General features: G+C 37.9%; 2 protein-coding genes across 2 annotated transcripts in view; both read right to left on the bottom strand.

Moving 5' to 3' along the window:
- Positions 1 to 617: 617 nt before the first annotated feature.
- On the bottom strand, positions 618 to 15,603 carry LOC132139630 (KN motif and ankyrin repeat domain-containing protein 1-like). The gene is made up of 12 exons (XM_059548128.1): positions 15,402 to 15,603; positions 13,375 to 13,416; positions 10,136 to 12,580; positions 9,959 to 10,045; positions 7,324 to 7,423; positions 6,974 to 7,093; positions 6,798 to 6,885; positions 2,545 to 2,764; positions 1,862 to 2,004; positions 1,532 to 1,732; positions 1,318 to 1,416; positions 618 to 1,179 (listed from the first exon to the last, which is right to left on the bottom strand). The coding sequence occupies exons 1-12, from the start codon at positions 15,424 to 15,426 to the stop codon at positions 1,126 to 1,128; spliced, it is 3,624 nt and encodes a 1,207-aa protein (XP_059404111.1). The 5' UTR covers positions 15,427 to 15,603; the 3' UTR covers positions 618 to 1,125.
- Positions 15,604 to 17,142: 1,539 nt separating this feature from the next.
- Positions 17,143 to 23,331, bottom strand: part of LOC132139629 (5'-AMP-activated protein kinase catalytic subunit alpha-1-like) — a 16,866-nt gene continuing 10,677 nt past the window's right edge. Inside the window, exons 8-10 of the mRNA XM_059548127.1 lie at positions 22,964 to 23,312; positions 20,849 to 20,975; positions 17,143 to 19,624 (exon numbers count right to left, since the gene is read on the bottom strand). Coding sequence (XP_059404110.1) covers positions 19,320 to 19,624; positions 20,849 to 20,975; positions 22,964 to 23,312 — 781 coding nt within the window. The 3' untranslated portion in view covers positions 17,143 to 19,319. The remainder of the gene's footprint in view (positions 19,625 to 20,848; positions 20,976 to 22,963; positions 23,313 to 23,331) is intronic.

Here is a 23,331-nt window from a genome sequence, read left to right as displayed (position 1 = left end):
CAGCCATGAATAAATAATGGTACCAAAACACCCTCCAACAGCAACTTCTTCCAACAACAGTTTGGTGAAGAACAATGCATTTTCCAGCACGATGGAGCACCGTGCCATAAGGCAAAAGTGATAACTAAGTGGCTCGGGGACCAGAATGTTGAAATTTTGGGTCCATGGCCTGGAAACTCCCCAGATCTTAATCCCATTGAGAACTTGTGGTCAATCCTCAAGAGGCGGGTGGACAAACAAAAACCCACTAATTCTGACAAACTCCAAGAAGTGATTATGAAAGAATGGGTTGCTATCAGTCAGGATTTGGCCCAGAAGTTGATTGAGAGCATGCCCAGTCGAATTGCAGAGGTCCTGAAAAAGAAGGGCCAACACTGCAAATACTGACTCTTTGCATAAATGTCACGTAATTGTCGATAAAAGCCTTTGAAACGTATGAAGTGCTTGTAATTATATTTCAGTACATCACAGAAACAACTGAAACAAAGATCTAAAAGCAGTTTAGCAGCAAACTTTTTGGAAACTAATATTTATGTAATTCTCAAAACTTTTGGCCACGACTGTAGAATACTTCACAATTTGAGAGCAGAGTAATGCAATATTTGCAATAAACAAGGTGGTGATTTAATCACATTTATTAACGTATATATGAACATGACATTTACATATCATTCATTTTTATTAAGAGTTCTTAAAATCTAGATTTTGGACATGAATAGTGTATACTTGATAAAATATATATATAACAAGAAATTAAATCAATCTTTTAAATGTATAAAAAAAAATTATAGATCACCTAAAATTAATACATACAATTATTTTGACATGCAGTTTACTATAATAGTATAAAAGTTTTGAGTTAATATACAAGTCTTTATTACTTTCAGTCTGCGTAGCTGGTATTTTTATATCTGGGAAATGTAGCTATCAGTAAAGAAGAAAACAGATGATGCAGCTCATAATGCCAAAAGTGAGTGCACTGCAATTTTAAAATGATTGCTCTCTTTTATATTACACCTCTTATTACACCGTATGGAAAACATAACCTTCATCTCAGTCATATGATTGAACAGGAAGTTCAGATGGGATGTCTGAATGGATGGAAAGCATGGAAAAAATGTCATATCAGTCAGAAGAGCTTATGCGTGCAACAGGTGGAGTCTTGCTTCGAGGGGATCCCTGTGGATGAGCATTCACACACACACAAACAGAAACTGTTGTGCAGCTAATGTGAGCCATTGGTAAAATATGTTATTTGGGAAGTAAGTCAATAAAATGCTATAAGAGAGTACAGATGTAGATAAGGAATAGTCATACCCAAGGTTGGGCCTTTGAGTAGTTGACATGGGCATAGAGAAGCATAGCGATGTCTTTGTGTCCAGCCTCCAGAGCAATGGACAGAGCAGTGCTCTCATCCTACCGGCACACAGACACAAAACATACCAAGCAAAAGCACACAGACAAATTTAAACAATAATAAATCATTATTTCAACCTTTTCTTTTCTCTCAGATAGTCATGTGGTTACTCACATTGTCAGTCAGTGAGGCATCACAGCCTGGCTGGGCCAGTAAGAGTTTGACTATGTCAGCATGGCCATGTTCACCAGCACACATTAGAGCAGTTGACCCCTCATCATCCTGGATGTTGACCTCTGCCCCAGCAGCCAGAAGAGCCCTGACCATATCTAAACGCCCATGACTGACTGCTAGCATGAGAGCTGTCTGACCAGCCTATTGAGCAAACAGTACAGCAAACACAAAAAGGATACACAGATACTCTTAGGCAGAAACTGTTTTCTCTGTTACTCAAAAGAAAAACCATAGTTCAATATTCAGTCAAAAACACAGACAGACAGATACCTGGCTGGCCTTGGCATTAACATCTCCTCTACTGAAGAGTTCTTGCACCGCCATCATGTCTTCTTTCGTTTCCACGGCAGCCAGGGAGGCAAGCATTATGGGAGTATAACCGGCCTTATTCTGATGATCAACATTACATACTCCTGCGTGAGAAGCAGTCAAGACCAAATTAATTATCTACAATAACACAATTGGAGCCCTTTTTAATCGCTTGATATCATCTATATCTATCTATCTATCTATCTATCTATCTATCCATCTATATATACACATATATACATACTGTGTAGACACTGTGTAGTCATTTAGCAGATGCTTTATCCAAAGCGACTTACAAATGAGGACATTGGAAGCAATCAAAAACAACAAAAGAGCAATGATATATAAGTGCCATAACAAGTCTCAGTTAGTCTCTATTACAATAAGTTTTCTATTTTAATAGAAAATAATTCATTCAGATATGCTGATTTGGTGCTCAGAAAAAAAGTATTCATTCTTTGATAAATAAAAAGGTTATAAGAAAACCATTTATTTAATGGATTTACCAGGCATAAAGTATATAAAAAGCATAGTAATACAGCTAAAGAAAGGTAAATAGAATTAACAGAAAAGTTTAATCTGGTGTTCTACTTCACAATAGATTAATCTAGGATTATAGGTTAATACTGTAGGTGTAGGGGTACCTGCAGCAAGCAGAATCTTTACGATACTGAAGTTAGAGTGTGACACACTGTAGTGGAGGGCTGTGTTGCCATTTTGGTCAGCCATGTTGGCCACATAGCACAGGACCTCTGGCGAGACAGGGCGACAAGCGAAGAGGAAGTCCTCCACAATCTGTGGGCATGCCCTCTTCTGACTGGACACACAGAACCACTCCTGCTCAACTGTGCTCACACAGGAACGCTTTTACAAAGAAAAACAGATCAAATACAAAAAAAAATCAAGCCAAAGCTTCGAGGAGCGTATCTGTGTAAACCACACAGACACTTTTTAGACATACTACAGCAAGAACACAATGACACCATATAAATGAAGCAGGCTTAAATGACTTCTAAGACAGACATAAAATACAGCAACATTATAATTTTAAATCCCACAGACTACTGAACAATCTGATCTATATGCCAGTGGGTAATTATGGGATGAGTGTAAGAGTGAGTAAACATAGAACACATCAACAACTGAGCTTTTCAGACTGAAAAAGCTCCACAATACATCATAAATTAAGTTTGGTGTGCCCTTCTTTTGTTGTCTTGTTGTTGAGTTATATATTATGCACCTTGAGAATTCATTCCCACAAGTTTCATAAACATGTTTCCTCACTAAAGCTAGATCTGTCTGAGAGGGTTCAACACTGTTGTTGTTGTTGTGGGAGACAAAGTAATTGAACTCATTAGGAGCCACTAACAATGTTGGTTAAAAGATTACTCCGCAAAAGCCAGAGAGAAGGAAAAAAAAGAAGAATGAAACCTCTACAATCTATTAAGTAAAGAATTATTTAAAGTCTTATTTAACTATCTCTGATAATAAAGAATATACAAAACACATTCATTCAACAGGCTTTACAGGTGCTGGTCATATACTTAGAATATCATCAAAAAGTTTATTTATTTCACTAATTCCATTCAGAAAGTGAAACTTTATATGCATTCATTACACACAGACTGGTATATTTAAAATGTTTATTTCTTTTAATTTTGATGATTATAACTGACAACTAAGGAAAATCCAAATTCAGTATCTCAGAAAATTAGAATATTACTTAAGACCAATACAAAGAAAGGATTTTTAGAAATCTTGGCCAACTGAAAAGTATGAAAATTAAAAGTATGAGCATGTACAGCACTCAATACTTAGTTGGGGCTCCTTTTGCCTGAATTACTGCAGCAATGCGGCGTGGCGTGGAGTCGATCAGTCTGTGGCACTGCTCAGATGTTATGAGAGCTCAGGTTGCTCTGATAGTGGCCTTCCGCTTTTCTGCATTGTTGGGTCTGGCATATCACATCTTCCTCTTCACAATACCTATAGATTTTCTATGGGGTTAAGGTCAGGCGACTTTGCTGGCAAATTAAGAACAGGGATACCATGGTCCCTAAACCAGGTACTGGAAGCTTTGGCACTGTGTGCAGGTGCCAAGTCCTGTTGGAAAATGAAATCTGCATCTCCATAAAATTGGTCAACAGCAGGAAGCATGAAGTGCTCTAAAACTTCCTGGTATACGGCTGTGTTGACCTTGGACCTCAGAAAACACAGTGGTCCAACACCAGCAGATGACAGGGCACCGCAAACCATCACTGACCGTGGAAACTTTACACTGGACCTCAAGCAACGTGGATTGTGTGCCTCTCATCTCTTCCTCCAGACGCTGGGACCCTGATTTCCAAAGGAAATGCAAAATTTACTTTCATCAGAGAACATAACTTTGGACCACTCACATGGGCGTCAGTTTGGTTTGAAATGTGGTGGGGACAGAGACGCATTCAGAAGTGCATTTTCAGAAGTGCTGGGTACAATGATGCATTTTTTTTTCTCTTTCGCGCAGGTCATGTTTTGAAAGACGTCCTGTATCTTATTAATGTAAATAAATAAAAATGTATACAAAAATGTGATGATGTCCGACTCGTTTTATGAAGAAGAAAGCCGTACAAAGCATTAGACATATGATATATGACCCACTAATCTGCTTCATATCATCATATAAGTATCATGTTGACAATATGACATGGCCATGACGTGGTTTAATGTACCTAAACAATGATTACCAAATTTCTCCTTCATGTTGCTTTGTTATAACCACTGAAAACGGGGGAAAAAATCTAACCCAAAATCGGGCCTCGCTCTACATTATCCCGCTTATTACATGGCTACCCACCAAATAAATCAATAATTTGACACAAAATATTGATTTAAAAAAAGAGTTTATTGATTTAAACACGATTGTATTGCTTCCGCTAAAGAAAATAGTTCCGTCTCTACGATTAGAATCCTGCCGCTACATAGCAACGCTCTGTTTTTCATGGCAACAGTGTTATCATCAAGAAATAACAGACTTCATTCTACAGTGGAATTCAACCAAGCCATGTAATAATTTGATTTAATTCCCAGTACAATTTACCATATCTACACACAACACAACTTAAGCACTACAAATTTTATCAAGATTGAAAAAGCAAAAATACGTGTAGCACATGAACACTATTGACTATCACACCATGATCTGACTGCTCTCAATTCACAACAACATGCATCCATCCAATCTACATCAGGCATTTTGACTAAAACTTGATCCATTCCTCATCATCATCATCATCATCATCATCACAACTATTTCAGAATTCAGCAATAGATTCAAGCAATAATTAAACAAGATACTGACTACTCAACAATCATCTCCCCCAATACTTGCTGTATGAACGCAAACCGTAACTAGCTAATTAAGTTGGTGGCTAAGGAAGTCTAACGTAACATTAATTGCAAGAGAAGAATTAAAACAGCCGATCCCTTGTGTGCAAATGCACAAGACCTAGCCATAATACCAGCAAATCGTAATAAACATAAGTTATCGCGTCTTACCTTTGTGTCAATGGTCTGCAGACCCATGCTGTGTGTACAACAACATCCATTTGTTCTACAGGTTATCACTTTGATATGTTATAGTCCATGGCACTAGGATGCAACCTTGTGATATTGTATGAAGGCTAAATGACTTGCTCGTCTATGATACATTCGCCAGAAATTCTGGCCAATCCCAGCAAAGACTAGGTAGCCTTGTTCCCGCTCGTTCACTGTTCATTCCAAACTGTCAACTCATTTGAAAAACATTCTTTAAAAAAAAGAAGCGCTATAGTCATATAGAGAAAAAAATAACAGTGACACGATGACTCCCCCTCCCCTTCCCCCAACCTAGAACGTATCCCAATGTTACAGTTGTTGCAGTTTTAATGAACAGAAAAGCGTGGAGCCAGCGCAGCAGCAGAACTCGAGGTTTTCAAAAAAAAAAAAAGTGGTGGGTACAAAATGACTAATGACGAAATCTGGGGGGGACGCGTCCCCCCGTCCCCCCCGAAATCGACGCCTATGACCACTCAGCAGAGGTCCAGTCCTTTTTTGAAGCGAGACGCTTCTGACGCTGTCTGTTGTTCAAGAGTGGCTTGACACAAGGAATGCGACAGCTGAAACCCATGTTTTGCATATGTCTGTGCGTAGTGGTTCTTGAAGCACTGACTCCAGCTGCAGTCCACTCTTTGTGAATCTCCCCCACATTTTTGAATGGGTTTTGTTTCACAATCCTCTCCAGGGTGCGGTTATCCCTATTGCTTGTACACTTTTTTTCTACAACATCTTTTCCTTCCCTTCACCTCTCTATTACTGTGCTTGGACACAGAGCTCTGTGAAGAGCCAGCCTCTTTTGCAATTACCTTTTGTGTCTTGCCCTCCAAGGTGTCAATGGTCATCTTTTGGACAACTGTCAAGTCAGCAGTCTTCCCCATGACTGTGTAGCCTACAGAACTAGACTGAGAGACCATTTAAAGGCTTTGCAGGTGTTTTGAGTTAATTAGCTGATTAGAGTGTGGCACCAGGTGTCTTCAATATTGAACCTTTTCACAATATTCACATTTTCTGATATACTGAATTTGGGATTTTTCTTATCAGTTATAATCATAGAAATTAAAAGAAATAAACATTTGAAATATATCAGTCTATGTGTAATGAATGAATATAATATACAAGTTTCACTTTTTTAATGGAATTAGTGAAATAAATAAACTTTGTGATTATATTCTAATTATATGACCAGCACCTGTAAATGTTTTAGACTAAGACTAGTCAGAAAGCATCTACTATACAGTAACTAGTAACTGAAGAAGAGAAACATGGAAACAATTAAAGAACTGACATTACAACACAGATCTCTTGTTACGGTTCTGAAACTCACCAGTTCTCTGTTAGATATGACCTTGCTGCCATTGAGGTGAACCTCCAGAGTCTGGCAGGCAGAAAGCATCCTCTCACTAAATTTATACCTACAGAGTAGAAAACAAACGTACCATGATCACTTTTGGCTAAACAGTTTCATCTTGCACTGATAAAACAAAACTTAGAAGCATGAACCTTTCTTTTCTCTTGAAAATCTTCACTTTATCTTTGATAATCCCCTCTTTCTCCCTCTTTTCTCTTTTTTTCTTCTCTTCATCCTCAGAATCACCACCCTGAGACAGGGGGTCCACACCTCTGTGTATATGCAGAGAGAGAGAGAGAGAGAGAGAGAGAGAGAGAGGTTCAGTTAAATGTAAAATGCATATGTATAAATAGCAATGCATACATTCCAAAACTAAAAAGACCTGCACTACACAACCAATTTGGTAAAAAAAAAACTAAACTTTTCAGTTCAGCATCCCAAAATCATGGGACACTTAGCAGAATTTATTAGTTATGATTAAATAATGAAAGCTTTTATTCACCCATGTGAAGCAGGTTTAGGGTTCACGCTATCCATAGACCTCAGATTGGTGCTTTTCCTTTTCATGATGGACCTGAGACAGCGATCATCACTGGGTGAACCTGAAAGAAATGACATATCATATTTCCAATTAAAATAATAAGATGTGACAATGTGTGACTTTTTTTTTTTTTTAATTAGGGGCCAAGCACCGAAGGTGCGTAGGCACCTATTGTTTTCGTTGGCGTTATTATTATTCTTCTTCCGCCGCAAGTCTATGGCAGCCCATAGAACCGATTGCGGGAAAGTTGTATAATTTGGCACACTGATAGAGGACAGTCCCAACATTAACTATAGCAAATTTGAAGTCTCTAACTCCTACTCTCTAGCGCCACCACTTGTCCAAACTTTCAATGTTTGTATGCTAATAACTTTTGAACCGTAATTCCTCTGAATCCTTGGCTCAAGCCAAGTCGAATGAGCCCCAAAATTCAAAAATCGTAAGGTTTAGTTTTTTCGCTATTTTCAATTTTTCGAAAAACCTTCTTTTTCAAACTCGTCCTAGACGGTTAGTCCGATTTTCACGAAAATTGGCTCAGATCATCTTCAGACCATGCTGGCAAAAATTATGGAATTCAAATTGATTCGTCCAACCGTTCTCGAATGACAAGTGAATAAATTTGACGAAAAGCACACAAAAATGCATGTGAGGCTATATCTTGGCAACGGTTTGGCATATTGAGACCAATCTTGGTGAGTGTTATAACAAGCATGTCCTGAGCCTACCTGCAGTGTTTCGACGCAGTGCCACCTAGTGGTCAGGAGATATGAAAAATGCATATTTTTGCTTATAACTTCTGAATGGTTTGGCCAAAAATCACAAGGTACTCAAAATGAAGGTACTCAAAATGTTTGGTGGCAGCGCCACCTTGTGGTCAAGAGTTATAATGAAATATCACAAAAATGCTAATAACTTTTGAATAAATTAGACTATTGAAATGAAAATCATCTACATATATTCTCTGGGTCATGCCAAGAGCATTGATGCCAATTATACAAAAATTGTCTATATTTCCTGTCCGCCATTTTGATTAATGTTGAAAACCTACTTTTTCGAACTCCTCCTAGACCATTAGTCCGATTTTCACCAAATTTGACGTGGATCATCTTCAGACCATGCTGGCAAAAAGTTATGGATTTCGTGTCGATATACGAAACGGTTCTCATTTAGCGCATCAACGAATTTGCTGGAAGGGTGCCAAAATGCATTTGAGGCTGTATCTATGCAATGCTTTAACATATTTGAACCAAACTTTGTATGTGTCATCCACACCTCACACTGACCATGCCACATAAATTTGATAACAGCGTCACCTATTGGTCAAGAGTTATAAACCATTCATTAACCATGAATAATTACACTTATAAAAATGCTAATAGCGTTTTAATGGTTTAGCCTATTGTAATGAAACTGGTCTCAAAATATTCCCTGGCTTATTCCGACAACATAGATACCAAATATGTCAGATTAAGCTGAACTTCCGGTCCGCCATTTTGATTTATGTTGAAAAGCTTCTTTTTCGAACTCCTCATCATCCGTTCGTCCGATTTTCACCAAATTTGAATCAAATGATCTTCAGACTGTGCTGACAAAATGTTATGGATTTCGTGTCGATAGACAAAACTATATTTGTATACCACAGCGACGAATTCTAGCCATGATGCCAGAATGACACTTCAAGTTGTATCTTTGCAATGCTTTATCATATTGACACCAAACTTTGTGTGTGTTATTGTCATCTCACACAGAACACACCAAAATTATTTGATTACAGTGCCACCTGTTGGTCAAAAGTGATAGGCCATTTAATCTTATTACTAGTGGTTGTATTTATGATTTTTCAGCCATTTCAATTACAATCATCCTAAAATTGGTTTAATTGCTCATTGTTGGACATTGTGTGATGCTCCATGCCATGCTTAGCTCCTAAATTTGCCGCTGCAGTGCTTGGCCCCGTAATTGCTGCTTGCAGCTATATTTGGAATTGTTTTTGGTTGTGCAGTTCAGTTACATTTAAATCTACATACAGATAAAATCTGGGCTAAATACAGTTTATGTTAATCTCCCTTTCCTTGCAACATACTATTTAAATAACAAATAATAAGAAATGAAGTCCTTTGTGAAGGAATCCTCATATTTTCGGGAAAAAAAGCTTAAAAACCACAGAAAACATCCCTTCTTATTCCTAAACATGCACACACCTCCTTTATAAACCACAAACACCTGCTAAAGGCTCTTTTTGTTCTGTAATAAGGAGTCCTGAAATGCAAACATTCCTGTCTTTCAGAAACCATGCGCAGAGTAGGCTTCCAGTGTGGATGGTATTCATGCCTGTGTCGACCACATACCAAAAGATATGAGAGCATTCCTCAAGCCAACAGCGGCCCAAAAATTCTAAGTGTAGGGTTTATTCAGCCAAAAAACTAACCAGAGAGTGCTATTTTCACCTCCCGTTTAAATTCCACTGCAAAAAGATTACTCTGGAAGAAAAGTTTCCTGCATGCATTTCTTCGTTGGGTGGAGTAATTTAGACCAGGATACTATACTTTTGCTTGCTAACTGACTTGAGCTGCCTTTGACACAAATAAATACATACCATGAAGAGCAGCAGACATCTGCAACTGCATTTGATTCTTTTCTTTAACTCTTAAAGTCTCATTTGATGTTTGGTTTTGTGCAGTGCCTGGGAATTAGCGAGAAAATGAAAGCAAGTTATCAGTTGAAACCACATAAAGCTTTCAAAAGGTAGAAACAAAAATACACACATCATTACCTCCAATTTGTTCATCTAAAACACCATGGGACTGAAGAATGACCTCATGTTTTGACCCAGGGTGACTGTCGGTTAACAGGTCCTGTTGTTCTTTAAGTAATTTTTGCATGCGATCTATATAATGGTCAAGCCCAGGCTCGTTCTGAACAAACATCTCTCCCTCGGAGTTGCGTATTCTCCCGTCCCCCACTTCTACGCCAATGCTACGTGTCTTGACCGGATCTGGCAGACGGGATGGACCACATGCAATATTGCGTGTATGGAGTCCGATGAGGAGATTCTCATTGATATTTGCCATTCCAACACCCATGTCACGTGTCATAACATTAGGAACAGCAGGGGTGCTTGTACTTCTACCCAAGCATGCAGATGTTCCAACAGAGCGCATTTGAACAGCAGCCACACATTTGCAAACCTTCTTATCGCCAACTGCCAGAGATCGGGTCATTACATGTGTTGTGTTGGTATGTCTTTCCCTGGTGAGTGTGTGCTTTGTGTTGGTGCTGGCTTCAGAGATACAGGCCTGCAAGGTGCTGGTGCTGCGCGAGACGGTGCAAAATGCTGTGCTGGTACGCTGAGATACAGTCTGTGGGATTGCCATTACACCCATGTCAACCTTTCGTACTAGGTCAGTGACAGTTCCTTGGGATATTAGTGATTTAACTGACCTGACATCCACATAAACAGTGGAGTAACCGCAGCCCACTGTTTGGCTGTAAATGCTTCTCTTGTTCTCCATTGTCTCTAAGGTAATTGTAGCAGCATCACACATGCACGTTGTTGTCCCAACACTTTGACTGCGTGTTGTCACACACTTGCTTCCGACACACTGATCTTTTTGCTCTACTCTTTTGCGCATTTCCCACTCTTCCATAGGTGTATCTGGGCCAGACGATGCAACCTTCACCTCAGGTTTGCAGGAAACTCCAACACCAATGGAAACCCGCTCTAGTCCTCCTCCAACAGCAGAATCCACAAGGATGGTGTGGTTTCCAACCCCAAGAGTCCGAGTTTGTGACCCAGTTTGGGTGGCAGTGCAGTTTACCTGTGGGTGCGCGGAGGAACTCTTGTCGGCACGGTTTCTCGTTTCTGCTTCCCGCAGTTCACTCCTCAGCCGACCCATTTCTGCCTGGAGCATTGCTTCTTTAAGCTCAGCCTCCAGTATCTGAATCCGGTCACTTAAATACTGAATGGTTTGCTGCTGCAGCTCGGTTTCTGCTTCCTTGTTGGATACCACCCCGAGCATAGTCTCAGTGACGCTGACAGCCACTGACTGAGTCTCAAGTTTGGCATCAACAGCAACATCCTTACAAAAGTTTAATTTGTCTTGATGAATGACAACAACTTCATCGATGCTCCTGTCATCTCCAACTGCAACAGACTTTCGATCCCTCATCTTGAAAGCCGAGGATTCAACACGTGCATCTTGGATCTTCCTTTCAAGCAGCTGCATTTCAACACTGAGCTGTTGAAAATCTGTCAAGCCAGAGATGGCACTGTGCTCCCAACCCTCCATTGCTGGTTTGCTGGCCAAATCTTGGACATTTTTGTCAATGCTAGAGCTTGATTTTTGAGTTTCATCTTGGCTCTTGACCAAGGCGGTCAGTTGTCTCTTTTCTTCCTGCAAAACAGAAATCTTCACCTGTAGGACAGGAATGGCCTTCACTTGCTCCTCCAGGTCTTTTAACCTTCGTAAAGCAGCAGCCATCTGATCCCTGACCATCTGAAGGTGGAGTGGGCTCACACCGCTCACTGGAGATGCCCGGCCGGAGCTTGAGGGGCTGATTTTAAGGGGGTTCCCCATTAACAATGTACCTTGCGTGGGCTGGTCTAGGACTGTCATCTTAGCACCTTGATTTAGGGCACTCCAGCCTGTGTATGGAGACAGGGTACCACTACAGCCAATACCACCAAAACTGGCCAGTCTACGCCGGGGCTGTGGTTCTGGAGGTCCTTTCTCATGTTCCAGACGCTTGCATGTTTCCATCAAAGTCTTTTCCACTAAGGGATTTGCTTTGTTTGGGGTAGGATTTTGTGTGGCTGGGGTAGCCATCCCATGTACATCCCTCTGAGAGGTGACTGGGCCTTGAGGGACCTCTGGTCTTTTACTGGAGGATTTAGGTTTGGAATGGGGAAGTGGGGGTCTTCTACTGTTAATAGAAGAAGAGGAAGAGGACGAAGAGGGAGAGGGTTTCTTGGCTTCATCACTGCTCACTGAGGACAAAGACTCTGAGGAAGTCCAGTGTGTGGGGTTTATGATGCACTGAGGCTCAGAGGCAGCATTTGCCACCCCCGGCCGCTTGTTAAAATGCAGTCGGCGAATGGTGTCACTTCGCTCAATATCATCTACGTATTTAACAAAATCTAAGTCAAGCTGGTACCCGTACAGTGTATCAATGCTGAACGGGCTACTCTGAAAATTGTCAGCAGAGATCTCACTCCAGTCTGTTTAAACAAAGAAGACAAAATGACATGTGGAAATGTGGAACAGAACAGAAAGTTCATATTTTAATTTGAATGTGTCTACATAAGTTTTTTTTTTTTTGGTAAAAGCTAAAAATAGACTTCCAAGCCAAGAACATTAAAATTTATGACTTTGGAAAACACTAACATGCCTGAAAACACAATATAAAAAAAAAATCACCAAATAAATTGAGACTTGCAGAAAAAAAAGAAAAAAAAACATTTCATAATAAAACAGTACACAGATATTCTTTAAAATCTAAGGACATTTCAAAAGGTGACATTCTCAACTTTCAAAATGTGTCTGATTTCTATGCATTCTTTATTAAAATCCTCAGCAGCAAATGTCGTTCTAAATTGAATGTGGCTAAAAGATAACATTTATTAATTTTCTTACCTGCAGGTTAGAATTTCCTCAGAAAATAAAAATGTAGGTCTAAAAGTTCTAGTCAAGTTCAACTGTCTCTTTTTCCTCTCTGTCTCTGTCGTACTCTCTCTGCTCTCCTCCTCCTGGAGGCCTTCAGTCTCTTATTCTGCATTTCTCTCCTCCCACTGATTTTTTTCATTCCCTTCCTCTTTCATCCACTCATCCACTCTAAAACTTTTCCTTTGAAAAGGAATAAAAACCATACTGACCAAAAAACTAAAAAAATAAATACAATCAAATACAAACAAATCTAATCTCTTCAATTACTCAGAAAAAAGAGAGCATGCAAGTCAAAGCCATTTTGAAGATAATTTAAGGAAACTCCAACTGCAGAGTTGCTGATTCTTACCTTGTGGATTAAGGTGGAACTGTGTTTCTTGAGTCATGGCAACTGTTGATAGACAATAGCACTGTTAGTTTTTTCTCAGCAGTGGAAACGCTGGGAAAACAAGAACAGACAAGAATATATAATCAGAGAACAACATATCACCTAAGTGCTGTTGTTGTTTAGATGATGAAATGTATTATATATTACTCAATGACAAAGTATTGCAACCAGGGCTCTGCTATTAATCTTTTCTTGTTTAACAAGAAACTGTTACAGGTAGGTTTTTATCCAAATTGCAAGCTTTTTCCATGTAACAATTTAAAACTCAAGCCACTTCAATCACACCACATATACACAAAAATATAAAACTAGACAGGTGTAGGATTAAAGATTTGTATCGGTTTATTTATAGTTAAATAAACAGACACAAAATTCATGATCTTTTCATATACTGCCCCCTATTGGAGATATGAAATGTAAGCAGTCTCATGTAGTTTTGCAATACACCACCCAAAGAAAGAGAGAGGCTGAAAGAATGAGAAAGACAATGATAGTAAAAAACATAAAGGGGTTGTTAAATTGTTTTTTTTTTTTTTTGTGGATATTTTGGATCCTCTGGTTTGAACGATTTGCTCATGATTGGACTGATTTGGTTCTTGCATCTATTGACATTCAACAAATTAAGCTACAATATAATATAAAGCACGTGTTTTATGACCCTGTTAAAGTGCTTTTATTGTGCTTTTTTTATAGTGAAAGGTCCAGTCCCCTTGAATGGAAAACATTACATTACTTTAAATTTATCCTTTTGTGATACATGGAAAAAATTGTCATAGGTGAGTAACTTATGTCATATATAGAGAGAGAGTTGGGCGCGGTGATAAAACATAACGATGATTATATTAACAGTAACTATTAAAGATATATATATATATATATATATATATATATATATATATGCAATTTTGGGCAAACTGTCCCTTTGATGCATATTTTTACAGTTGCTGCAGCTTCAAGCAGGAGTTAATAGCTCAGTGACACGCTGAGCTATAACTAACAACAAGCAGAACCATGTGTCCACCATGTAATGTCACTTCTTTTTTATTATGACAAAAATGAAGGATGTGAGAGACCCTGCAAAACAGGAGAAGATTGCACTGTCACTGCAGACAGCTATCTGAAACATGAGACCTGCTTTGGGTAAAGCACTGTGTCGGCAGAATTGCTTGGCAGTGAGAGGACGCGGACACATTGACACAACATTAATTTATGCATTTAGCAGATGCTTTTATCCAAAGTGACTTACAGTGTTACATGTTAATGTTAATGCATTAAAGGCTTAAGTTATATCTGAGAATAACAACTAAGAAAATTAATGGAAAAAAAAATTACTGTTTAAAAAGAGAACAACAAAGTGACGAAGTTCTGTATATTTTTTTATTTCTTTTTTTGGCATAGAAAGAGGCTGGAGAAAAACAAATATGAACTGAAATAACTACTTGATAAACCATTAGTGCATCTAATATGCATATCATTTTCACAAAACATAGCCTACTTTACAGACTACAAATGAACACAAACAAAGGTTGAAATGCAATGAAAGAGGGAAAAGCAATCTGGTTAGGTTTACTGGATATTGCATTCTTTAAGGTAAAAATATGTATTTGTGCAATAATTGACATAATCTGCTCCTGGTACAGACCAGTATATCTTAGGCTCACTGGATTATATACTGATTTGAGACTAGCTGTACCACAGAGCCCAGAGCTTTAGCTAATACCACTCATTTTTCATTAAAGTAAACCTAAATAAAATAGAGAGTACAATAACTAATACTTTCTATTTTGGTAGAAATAATTACTCTACCTTGCCTTGGGATATTTTAAAATAATATTTCTTAATGATATTTACATACATTTAAACCCTCAAAAACGTCATGTCTGCCGCAATATTGTTAGACTGCTCAAAGAAACGACTAAATAATGCAATATAACTTCCAAAAAGATATCCCGTCCGCACTAGTGCAGGTGAGTCCGTTGTTTACATACCAGAGCGAAGCGCAGCTTCCGACATCAATACGAACACTGCTCAACTTTTCTTCTGCATTTACAACTGAACACTTTTGTTCATCTTGAAACAGTGCTCCCGTTTTGAATGGTTAGAGTAAACAGCCAGTCTTGGGGTAACTTTACCATGCTGCTCTGTGCTCTGTATATGCGTATGGAGGAGTTGCAGTTTACGTCATGACGCACTACGGCAGGTGTGCAGCAGAGCAGAAGTCCATCAGCTTGAGTTCGGAATAATATCTAAATTTAAAATAAGTACATGTATTAGTTTATGGTATTTATTAACATGTGGTAGCCTATGTATACATATAAATTCGATTTTAAAATACCATTTTTTATTTAACAAAATTATAAAAAAAAAATGTCACTTATTACTGTCCATCCTACACAAAATTTAAGAATTTAGAAAACAGAAAAAGTGACATCAAACCTTTAGTTACCTCTAATGATAAATGTCTTCAAGATTAAAGAGACACCTGCTGGTTATTTTCTAAAGTACAAATCTCTGTGTATTAGATTAGAACAGGGTTATTCAAATCTTGCCCTGGAGGGTCAGTGCACTGCAGTGTTTAGCTCCTACCCTGATCAAACCCACCTAGCTGTGATTTTCTAATGATCCCAAAGACATTGATTAACAGGATCAGGTGTGTTTGATTAGGGTTGGAGCTAAACTCTGTAGTGCACTGGCCCTCCAGGACAAGATTTGAATAGCCCTGGATTAGAAGATACACAATAAATAATAGGCCTAAACATAGGGTAGACCGTCTTCATTTTACTTTAGTGAATGAGAGTGGGTTTGTTTAGAAAGACTTTTACTACAGACGTACCTTAAGGTCTACATAATCTATAGAAAGGTTATTGATCATTTCCAAGATTATTGTGCAGGATAGTTTGTTTTAAACACACATTAACCTTCTGTGGGTAGACACTCGCCATTGTAGCCTATGGGTTGTTTTATATAACAACCCAGCCATGGACTTTTAGTGAATTTTTTTACTTTTAGTGAATTTATCTGAGACTATACATGACACAGTTTTAAGTCTGGATGAGCACATTCAGCTCCTTTTAGAAATATCAAATGTTTGGAGGTTTGATCATAAATACATATTGACAGAATGATCAAATTCAGCACTCTTAGGGAAATGTGATAATATTTTGTAATTATTCAAATCGGACAAATTTTCAAATTGTTTGTCATAAATAAAATGTTGTGTTTCAAATCGGAATATGAATTCATTGCAAAACAAGGCATAACTTTATATATGTCTTTTGTAGAGGACACCAGGACAATGTTAATGCAGGCAAGTTAATCAGGCATTTTGAGGAGACACAAGTTAAGAGGGAAAGAAATTATAGATCAATATTCCTATGAAAAATGAGATATTTTTATGAAAATGTTGGCAAGTTATTACTCCCATTATAACACTTCTTCCACCCCCCCCCCCATTATGGTTTGCAACAAGAACACACTAATATGCAAATTAGATGCAATGTATAGATACATTAAATAAAATAGGAATATTAATTTACAGAAATTTTACGCATATACTGCATAAAGTAAAATAGTATATCAAATCATTGTTTTATCTTCCATAACAGTACAAAGTTTGGTTAAAAATAGCCTGAAACATTAAAACTGTTACATCAAACAGTAACCAAACATTTCTTTAGAAATAGTCAAACAACATACAGCATGTTTTCAAAAGAAGTCACAAAATCATCAGTCTTCAAGTATCATTTTATTAGGCAGTTGTATTTACAAATAATCTTTTCAACTAAATTATTGGTAATTATCTGTAAATTTACATTGGCAAGCCTCAAGGTGCATCTCTGCACAAATAATAAGAGAAGAACATAAACATTTTCTAAACTTGTTTTCGATGGCTGAATAAGCAGCCTGTGGAGACACTGAAATTGTTCCTTAGTGACAAAAGAGTAGTTAACATTTGAATTAGACAACTACTCAGAATAAAAAAATACATAAAAAAAAAAAGGTAATGGGGACAGAGCAAAACTACATTTCTCTGGATTTGTCTTAAGCTGACTTGCAAAGAATAGATTGTCAAGTTTTAGCTCTGAAATTAGGGTGCAGTTTAGAACAAAATCAGCATCATCCTTTTTAGGAAACTAAACCTTAACATGTAACAAAGACCAAAGAATTCCAAAAGGTCAAATCAGAATTACTGGCCTTAAATCTCCATTTCTATTTTGAGAATTTGAAACTACTGCATTTATCAGGACTAATAAAGTTATTTCTTTTATGCGGTAAGAATGTGAGTTAAGACATTCAGGATTTAAAATGTAAATAAGCTATGCCATGCAAACCATAGAATGTATTTATTATTTAAAACTGTTTATTTGACCTTTTTTAGCATTGAATTTGGGATTTAATTTGAACATAGCTGGAGCTCTGGACAGGCAAATGAACAAGAGCAACTTATTTATAACCCATATTGTTTTCATTTTCATAAATTGAAAAAACTGATCTGAAGAAGAGGATCACTTCTGTCAGTAAGCTCCTACATAAAAGAATTTAATTGTGGTTCTTTTCTTTGTGGACGTATGTAGGATTTCATTTACTACACAGTCTCAGACAAAGGCACATAAAGTCACATGCAAGTAGGAAGCTCTCTCCTATCTTCAGATCTTGTGATTATGACTCCACATTGGCTTTGCAAACACAGGAATTAGACATGACTAGATGATTTGCTCAGGAGATCTATCAGTATGCGCAAACTAAATTCAGTTTTAATACTGGGCCTGTCTGACTACAGAAACTTAATTTGTAAAAGTGGAGGGAATACAGAAACATTTGATTTCTTGCTTTACCAAGCAACCACTGTTTTGTAAAATAACTAAATTAATAGTAAAACATAAAAGTTTTTGATAAAGCAGTGTATGGAATAAAACAACTTACAGCAATATAATCAAAAAAAAAAAAATCAGTCCAATATCACAATTTTAATACAATCTACAACCCCATTTAAAGCCCTGATAAATATAAATCCAAATGCATATTTAAATTCTGTATACTTAAATGTATGTAAAATGTGAGCAAATAGAAAAAAAAGGCTAAAGTGTGACAAACAAACAAAAATCTATGAAACAGAGGCAAAGACATTGCACTCCCTCAGGATAAACGGGTTTCATATTGGTCTCTTCCTTAAGAAAGGCTGACGTATCAAGTTGTCCCTTTGTGTTAAAGTGCCCACCATGTTAAATTGGCCCTGCTTTTTAAGATGGTTCCTCCTCTTGCCAGTAGGCCGCTTCAATGGGATAACCAGTTTGGACACTGGCCCACAAAAACTTACAGGTAAAACTGTGCAAAAGCGCTTTCTATCTTACTTGTCGTCCCACATGCCTCATAAGGGCTTTCTTTATACATTTCTTGGTCCGCTAAGAATTGCAACAGTACAGCTAGCTCAGTGTATAACTCATTTAAATGCACCTCTACACCTCACTCTCTGCAAGGAAATCCTTGCCATAAAACCCAGAAAAGATTTGTAAAGCCATCTCTAAAAGAGTTTAGACACCATTAAGTGGCTTCGCAATCTTTCTGACATCTTAACTGTGGTACACACGCACAAAAACCCTCCATCCTTTTCCTTCTTGTATCTTTTCTCATTCTTCTTAAACAGGCTCATCCTGGTGACTGTAGTGCCACAGACCATTCAGCTTGTTCATGCGAGTGGGATGCATGGAGTCTTGAGTCCGTCCGCATGCTTATTGCTTTAAAGACAAGCTTTAAAATAAAAATAGAGATAGAAGGACTGCTGTGGATGATGATACAGATATCAGAGGACCAAGAGGTAGACAGTATTCTAGAAGAAAGAGAAAACAAGCGAGTGTGAGAGGGAAGACAGAGGAGAGTGAGAGAGAAGGCATCAGAGGAACCACAAGTTATCGTGCTAGCAGTTTGATGAGGTTGGCGCACATCTCAAAGAACTCTATGGTGTGACTTCCAGGGCGGGGGAGGATCTCTCCCCCTGTGGAATCCACCGAGGAAGTAAGAGAAGAAGCCAGAGAGCCTTCCGCCGCTTTCCCTCTGGATACTGGAGGCGTTGAAGGTGCGGACGCGTCACACTTTGCTGCATCCTCACATTCGCTTTTCTCGTTCCTGTCGTTCTTTAGGGTAGTCCGGTAGTTACCGACTGAGCCGGAGCGGTGAGGTGTGGCGGTCCCTGATTTTACTTCTATCATGTCATCTGGATGAAACAGAATATAAGACCTTAGAGAGTGAAGTACTCAGAAAACGCTCTCAAGAACACTTCACAATAGGAATGAGAATCTTAGGGAACTAAATTTCAGGAATAATTACGGTTTCTTTTAAAACATTTGATAAAATATTTGAGATTTTAGCAGAAATTGTATAACAATGGGTAACACTTTATTTTAAGGACCAATTCTAACTAGTAATCAGTTGCTTTGTAGCATGCATATTACTAGCATGTTGACTGTTTATTAGTAATTATAAAAGCACATATTCATGCCTTATTTTGCACGACCACATTCTATATCCCTTAATCCAGCGGTTCTCATTTCCAGTCCTCTCAATCCACTGCTCTGTACATTTTTCATGTTTCTCTTTGTTAACACACGATTCAGATAATCAGCTCATCAGAACTGAGCTCCGTGCATGAACTGTGTTCCCCAAATGACATGAACACTTCGGAACATTCTTTCACGGATTTGTGCTGCGCAGCATTTTTACACACAGACAACTGTGACATCATATACCTCCATAAACAAATATCATTTAATTTCACATCTTGCTCACTTCAATGCACTTTGAATGGAACATATATGTACGCTTCGAACTGGAATCATGGCGAAATATCCTGTGAGCTCCACTTCGCAGGGCACTTACGTTCGAATAGAACAAACTACTCAAGCCAAAAGAGAAACATACAAAAAAAGGTGCAGAGCGGGGGGCGCAAGGACTTTAATTAAGAATCGCTGACTTAATCCTACCATATCTTAACTTAACAACTACCTTACTAAATATTAAAAATCAGCAAATTAGGAGTTTGTTTAGAGAAAACTCTTAGTTAATAGTGAATGTGTGTTCCCTAATCTAAAGTGTTACCTAACAATTAAGAATATACACATATATACAAAAAAAAGTGGTTACATTCAAAAGTTACATTCATTTTTATAAAATGTAATTGATTACAAAACTCAAAGTGTACATTTGTACATGTTGTCAAATAAACACAACTACACCATCACAGTCTCACAAGACTTAAGTATTGAATGATATAGCAGTAACAGTTGGGACATCCTGAAAACAATATATGCATTCAGTTCAACAGTCAAATTTCTTCAGTAACCACTCATATGGTATGCATATATTTTTAAATTACTTCTAGTAAATTAAGACATTAAAATAAATAAACACATTTTAAAGCATTGAATAAAACCAATTTTACCGTCTATGCTCCTGAAGTCTAGTAAATAGGTCCTGCTGTCCACCTGGTAGAGCTGGAGGCTCATCTTTGTGTGTATTCCAGTGACTGGGTTCTTCCTCCGCACTCGCAAATAATAAGGATTAACTACCTATCAAACCACAGAGAGAAAAAAAAAGTCAGCAGAGTAAACAAGCCTTTTAACTAAAGGACTGTGCCGACTGAGACATTGCACTGTAACACTGTTTGCCTTGTTTTGATGGTGTCTGAATAGCGTACTCCTGAGCAGCAGTAAACACTTCTACTTGATAAGAGAGGATGTTATGAGATAAGATATAGAATGAAAACTATTCTAAACAAAGACATGTGAGCCATTTCCGTCTAAAACTAATGACTCACTCAGTCAAGCATACTCAAACTTCAGCCAGATGAATTAAAACATTACAGGGACAACAGGCCTTCATAGACCTGATTCCAAAAATCCCCCCAAAATGAGGTGTTAAAGTGTAAAGTGATGGTTTATTTACAGTGCTCAAGAGGTGAAACGGTCCCAGTAGAAAAACGACCAAAGATATATACAAAGTAACAAAACAATCACTGTGCAAAGAAAGAGATGTACACACAAAACTTCAGTATTGGTAAGAATTGCTCACGGCACCACAGCTGCACACTCGCTTGCCAGGAAAACTGAAAACACACACTGGTTTGGGGCTCTATGTTTACAGTCCATGCTCCGCCACTTTTGGATTAAACCAGGATGACTAATTAGGAAAGTATAAAGGGTATATACACATTTACAATAATACATAAATATACATATAAACAACATCTACTCCACATAGGGCTGCATGATAATGACAAAAATCACAATTGTCGATTATTCCCTTGAAATTGTGATTATTAATTACGATTATCACAATTTACTTTAAAGGATGTTTATACCATGGTTTGATGCAACTGGATGCCATATTTATATGAAAATAAACAAGCTGAAAACACTAACTGAAAAACTTTTACTGCTTTTCTATTGTATTAAGCCTCAAATGTCAAATATCCATCGGATTGGTTTCGTTTTAAATGAGAAAAAAAATGGTTGAATAATGTTATACTAAAACTAAAACAATTGAAAAACCCTTAAGATAACATGCACAAAGAAAAAAAACATATCTTAAACATGCACAATAACATAAGTGGACTTTGAACAATTAATTGCCGCTTTGAATGATTACGTAATTGTGGTATCCATAATTGTAATCGTGATTAGAAATTTGATTAATTGTGCAGCCCTAACTCCACATATACATATCTTTACACTATAAAATAAATGAACATATAGACAAATAACAGAAATAAATGTATTACAATAACATCACAACATTTCATAATTCCCCTTTAAGACACACAATGGACTCGTCAGCTTCCTGTTTCTTCGCATCAGTGCACCACTTCTCTGACACTATATAGCCAGGCCACTGGGCGGTGCTCAGGTTTGGCCGGCCAATGGAGGAAAAGGAATGTGAAATGTGAAAGGCTTTAGAAAAATCATTGCATTACACCAAATAATATTATTTTTAGCAACGTCATATGAATCCTTTAAGAACCAAATCAGCATATTAGAATGAATTCTGAAAGACCATGAAAACGTAAAGGGCTGCTGAAACATTGATTTTTAATCGTAATATTTTACAGTTTTACTGTCTTTTTGCTCAAACAAATGCAGCTTTGTGAACATAAGAGACTTCTTTCAAAAACACAATATAAAAAATCTTACTGACCCAAAACATTTGAATGGAAGTGTACCATTAAACACAAATTCTGTCCTTAATACATTAGAGGTTCTGTTTAGCTCCAAGGTGTTCTAATAATGACTAAGATTTCTGTTAACATTTTATTTGGCCTGTATGTGTGCGTGAATGCGTGTGTGAAAGAGAGAGTGGTCAAGTCATTTATATATATATATATATATATATATATATATATACATATATATATATATAGAATCTACCAAAAGCCCCAAAGCATCTGAGGCAGAGATGGAATTTACCCTAAAATCATGTACCTCAGGAGGATTAGCAGAAGAACTGCATACCAGGAAACATAGTGTGAAGTACAACCCAAACCACAAAAACATGTGCTTACCTTCCACTCATAGTCCAACTGCTTCATAGCACGACAGACCTCACTCATGATATCATTCGGTCTGCTCTGGCTACGGATTCCCAGGTGCCACTTGGCCCGCCGGACACCGAGATGCTTGGACTTTTGGGGGTTAAGCTCATCCAGCGTGTGTCGAGAACGTGGCTGAGACTCAGTCACCAGGAATGGCACTCTCTCAGGGTGAATCTTTGTAGTGTGGTGCGCAGGCAGGTCATCTAGGAAACTGTCCGGGGGGCTGGAGGCCAAATAGAAATCTTTGGCCTCACTCATAATGCGGCGGTTGTCTATGATCAAGTGATAGGCCACAGCAAGAGGATCCTGGTGATTGTGACTGCAAAGAAAGGGAGGAC

This window comes from Carassius carassius, chromosome 4 (assembly GCF_963082965.1).
Source record: "Carassius carassius chromosome 4, fCarCar2.1, whole genome shotgun sequence".
Classification (NCBI taxonomy): Eukaryota; Metazoa; Chordata; class Actinopteri; order Cypriniformes; family Cyprinidae; genus Carassius; species Carassius carassius.
Note: the sequence above shows the minus strand (reverse complement) of the source record. Positions and strands in the feature narration are given on the sequence as shown.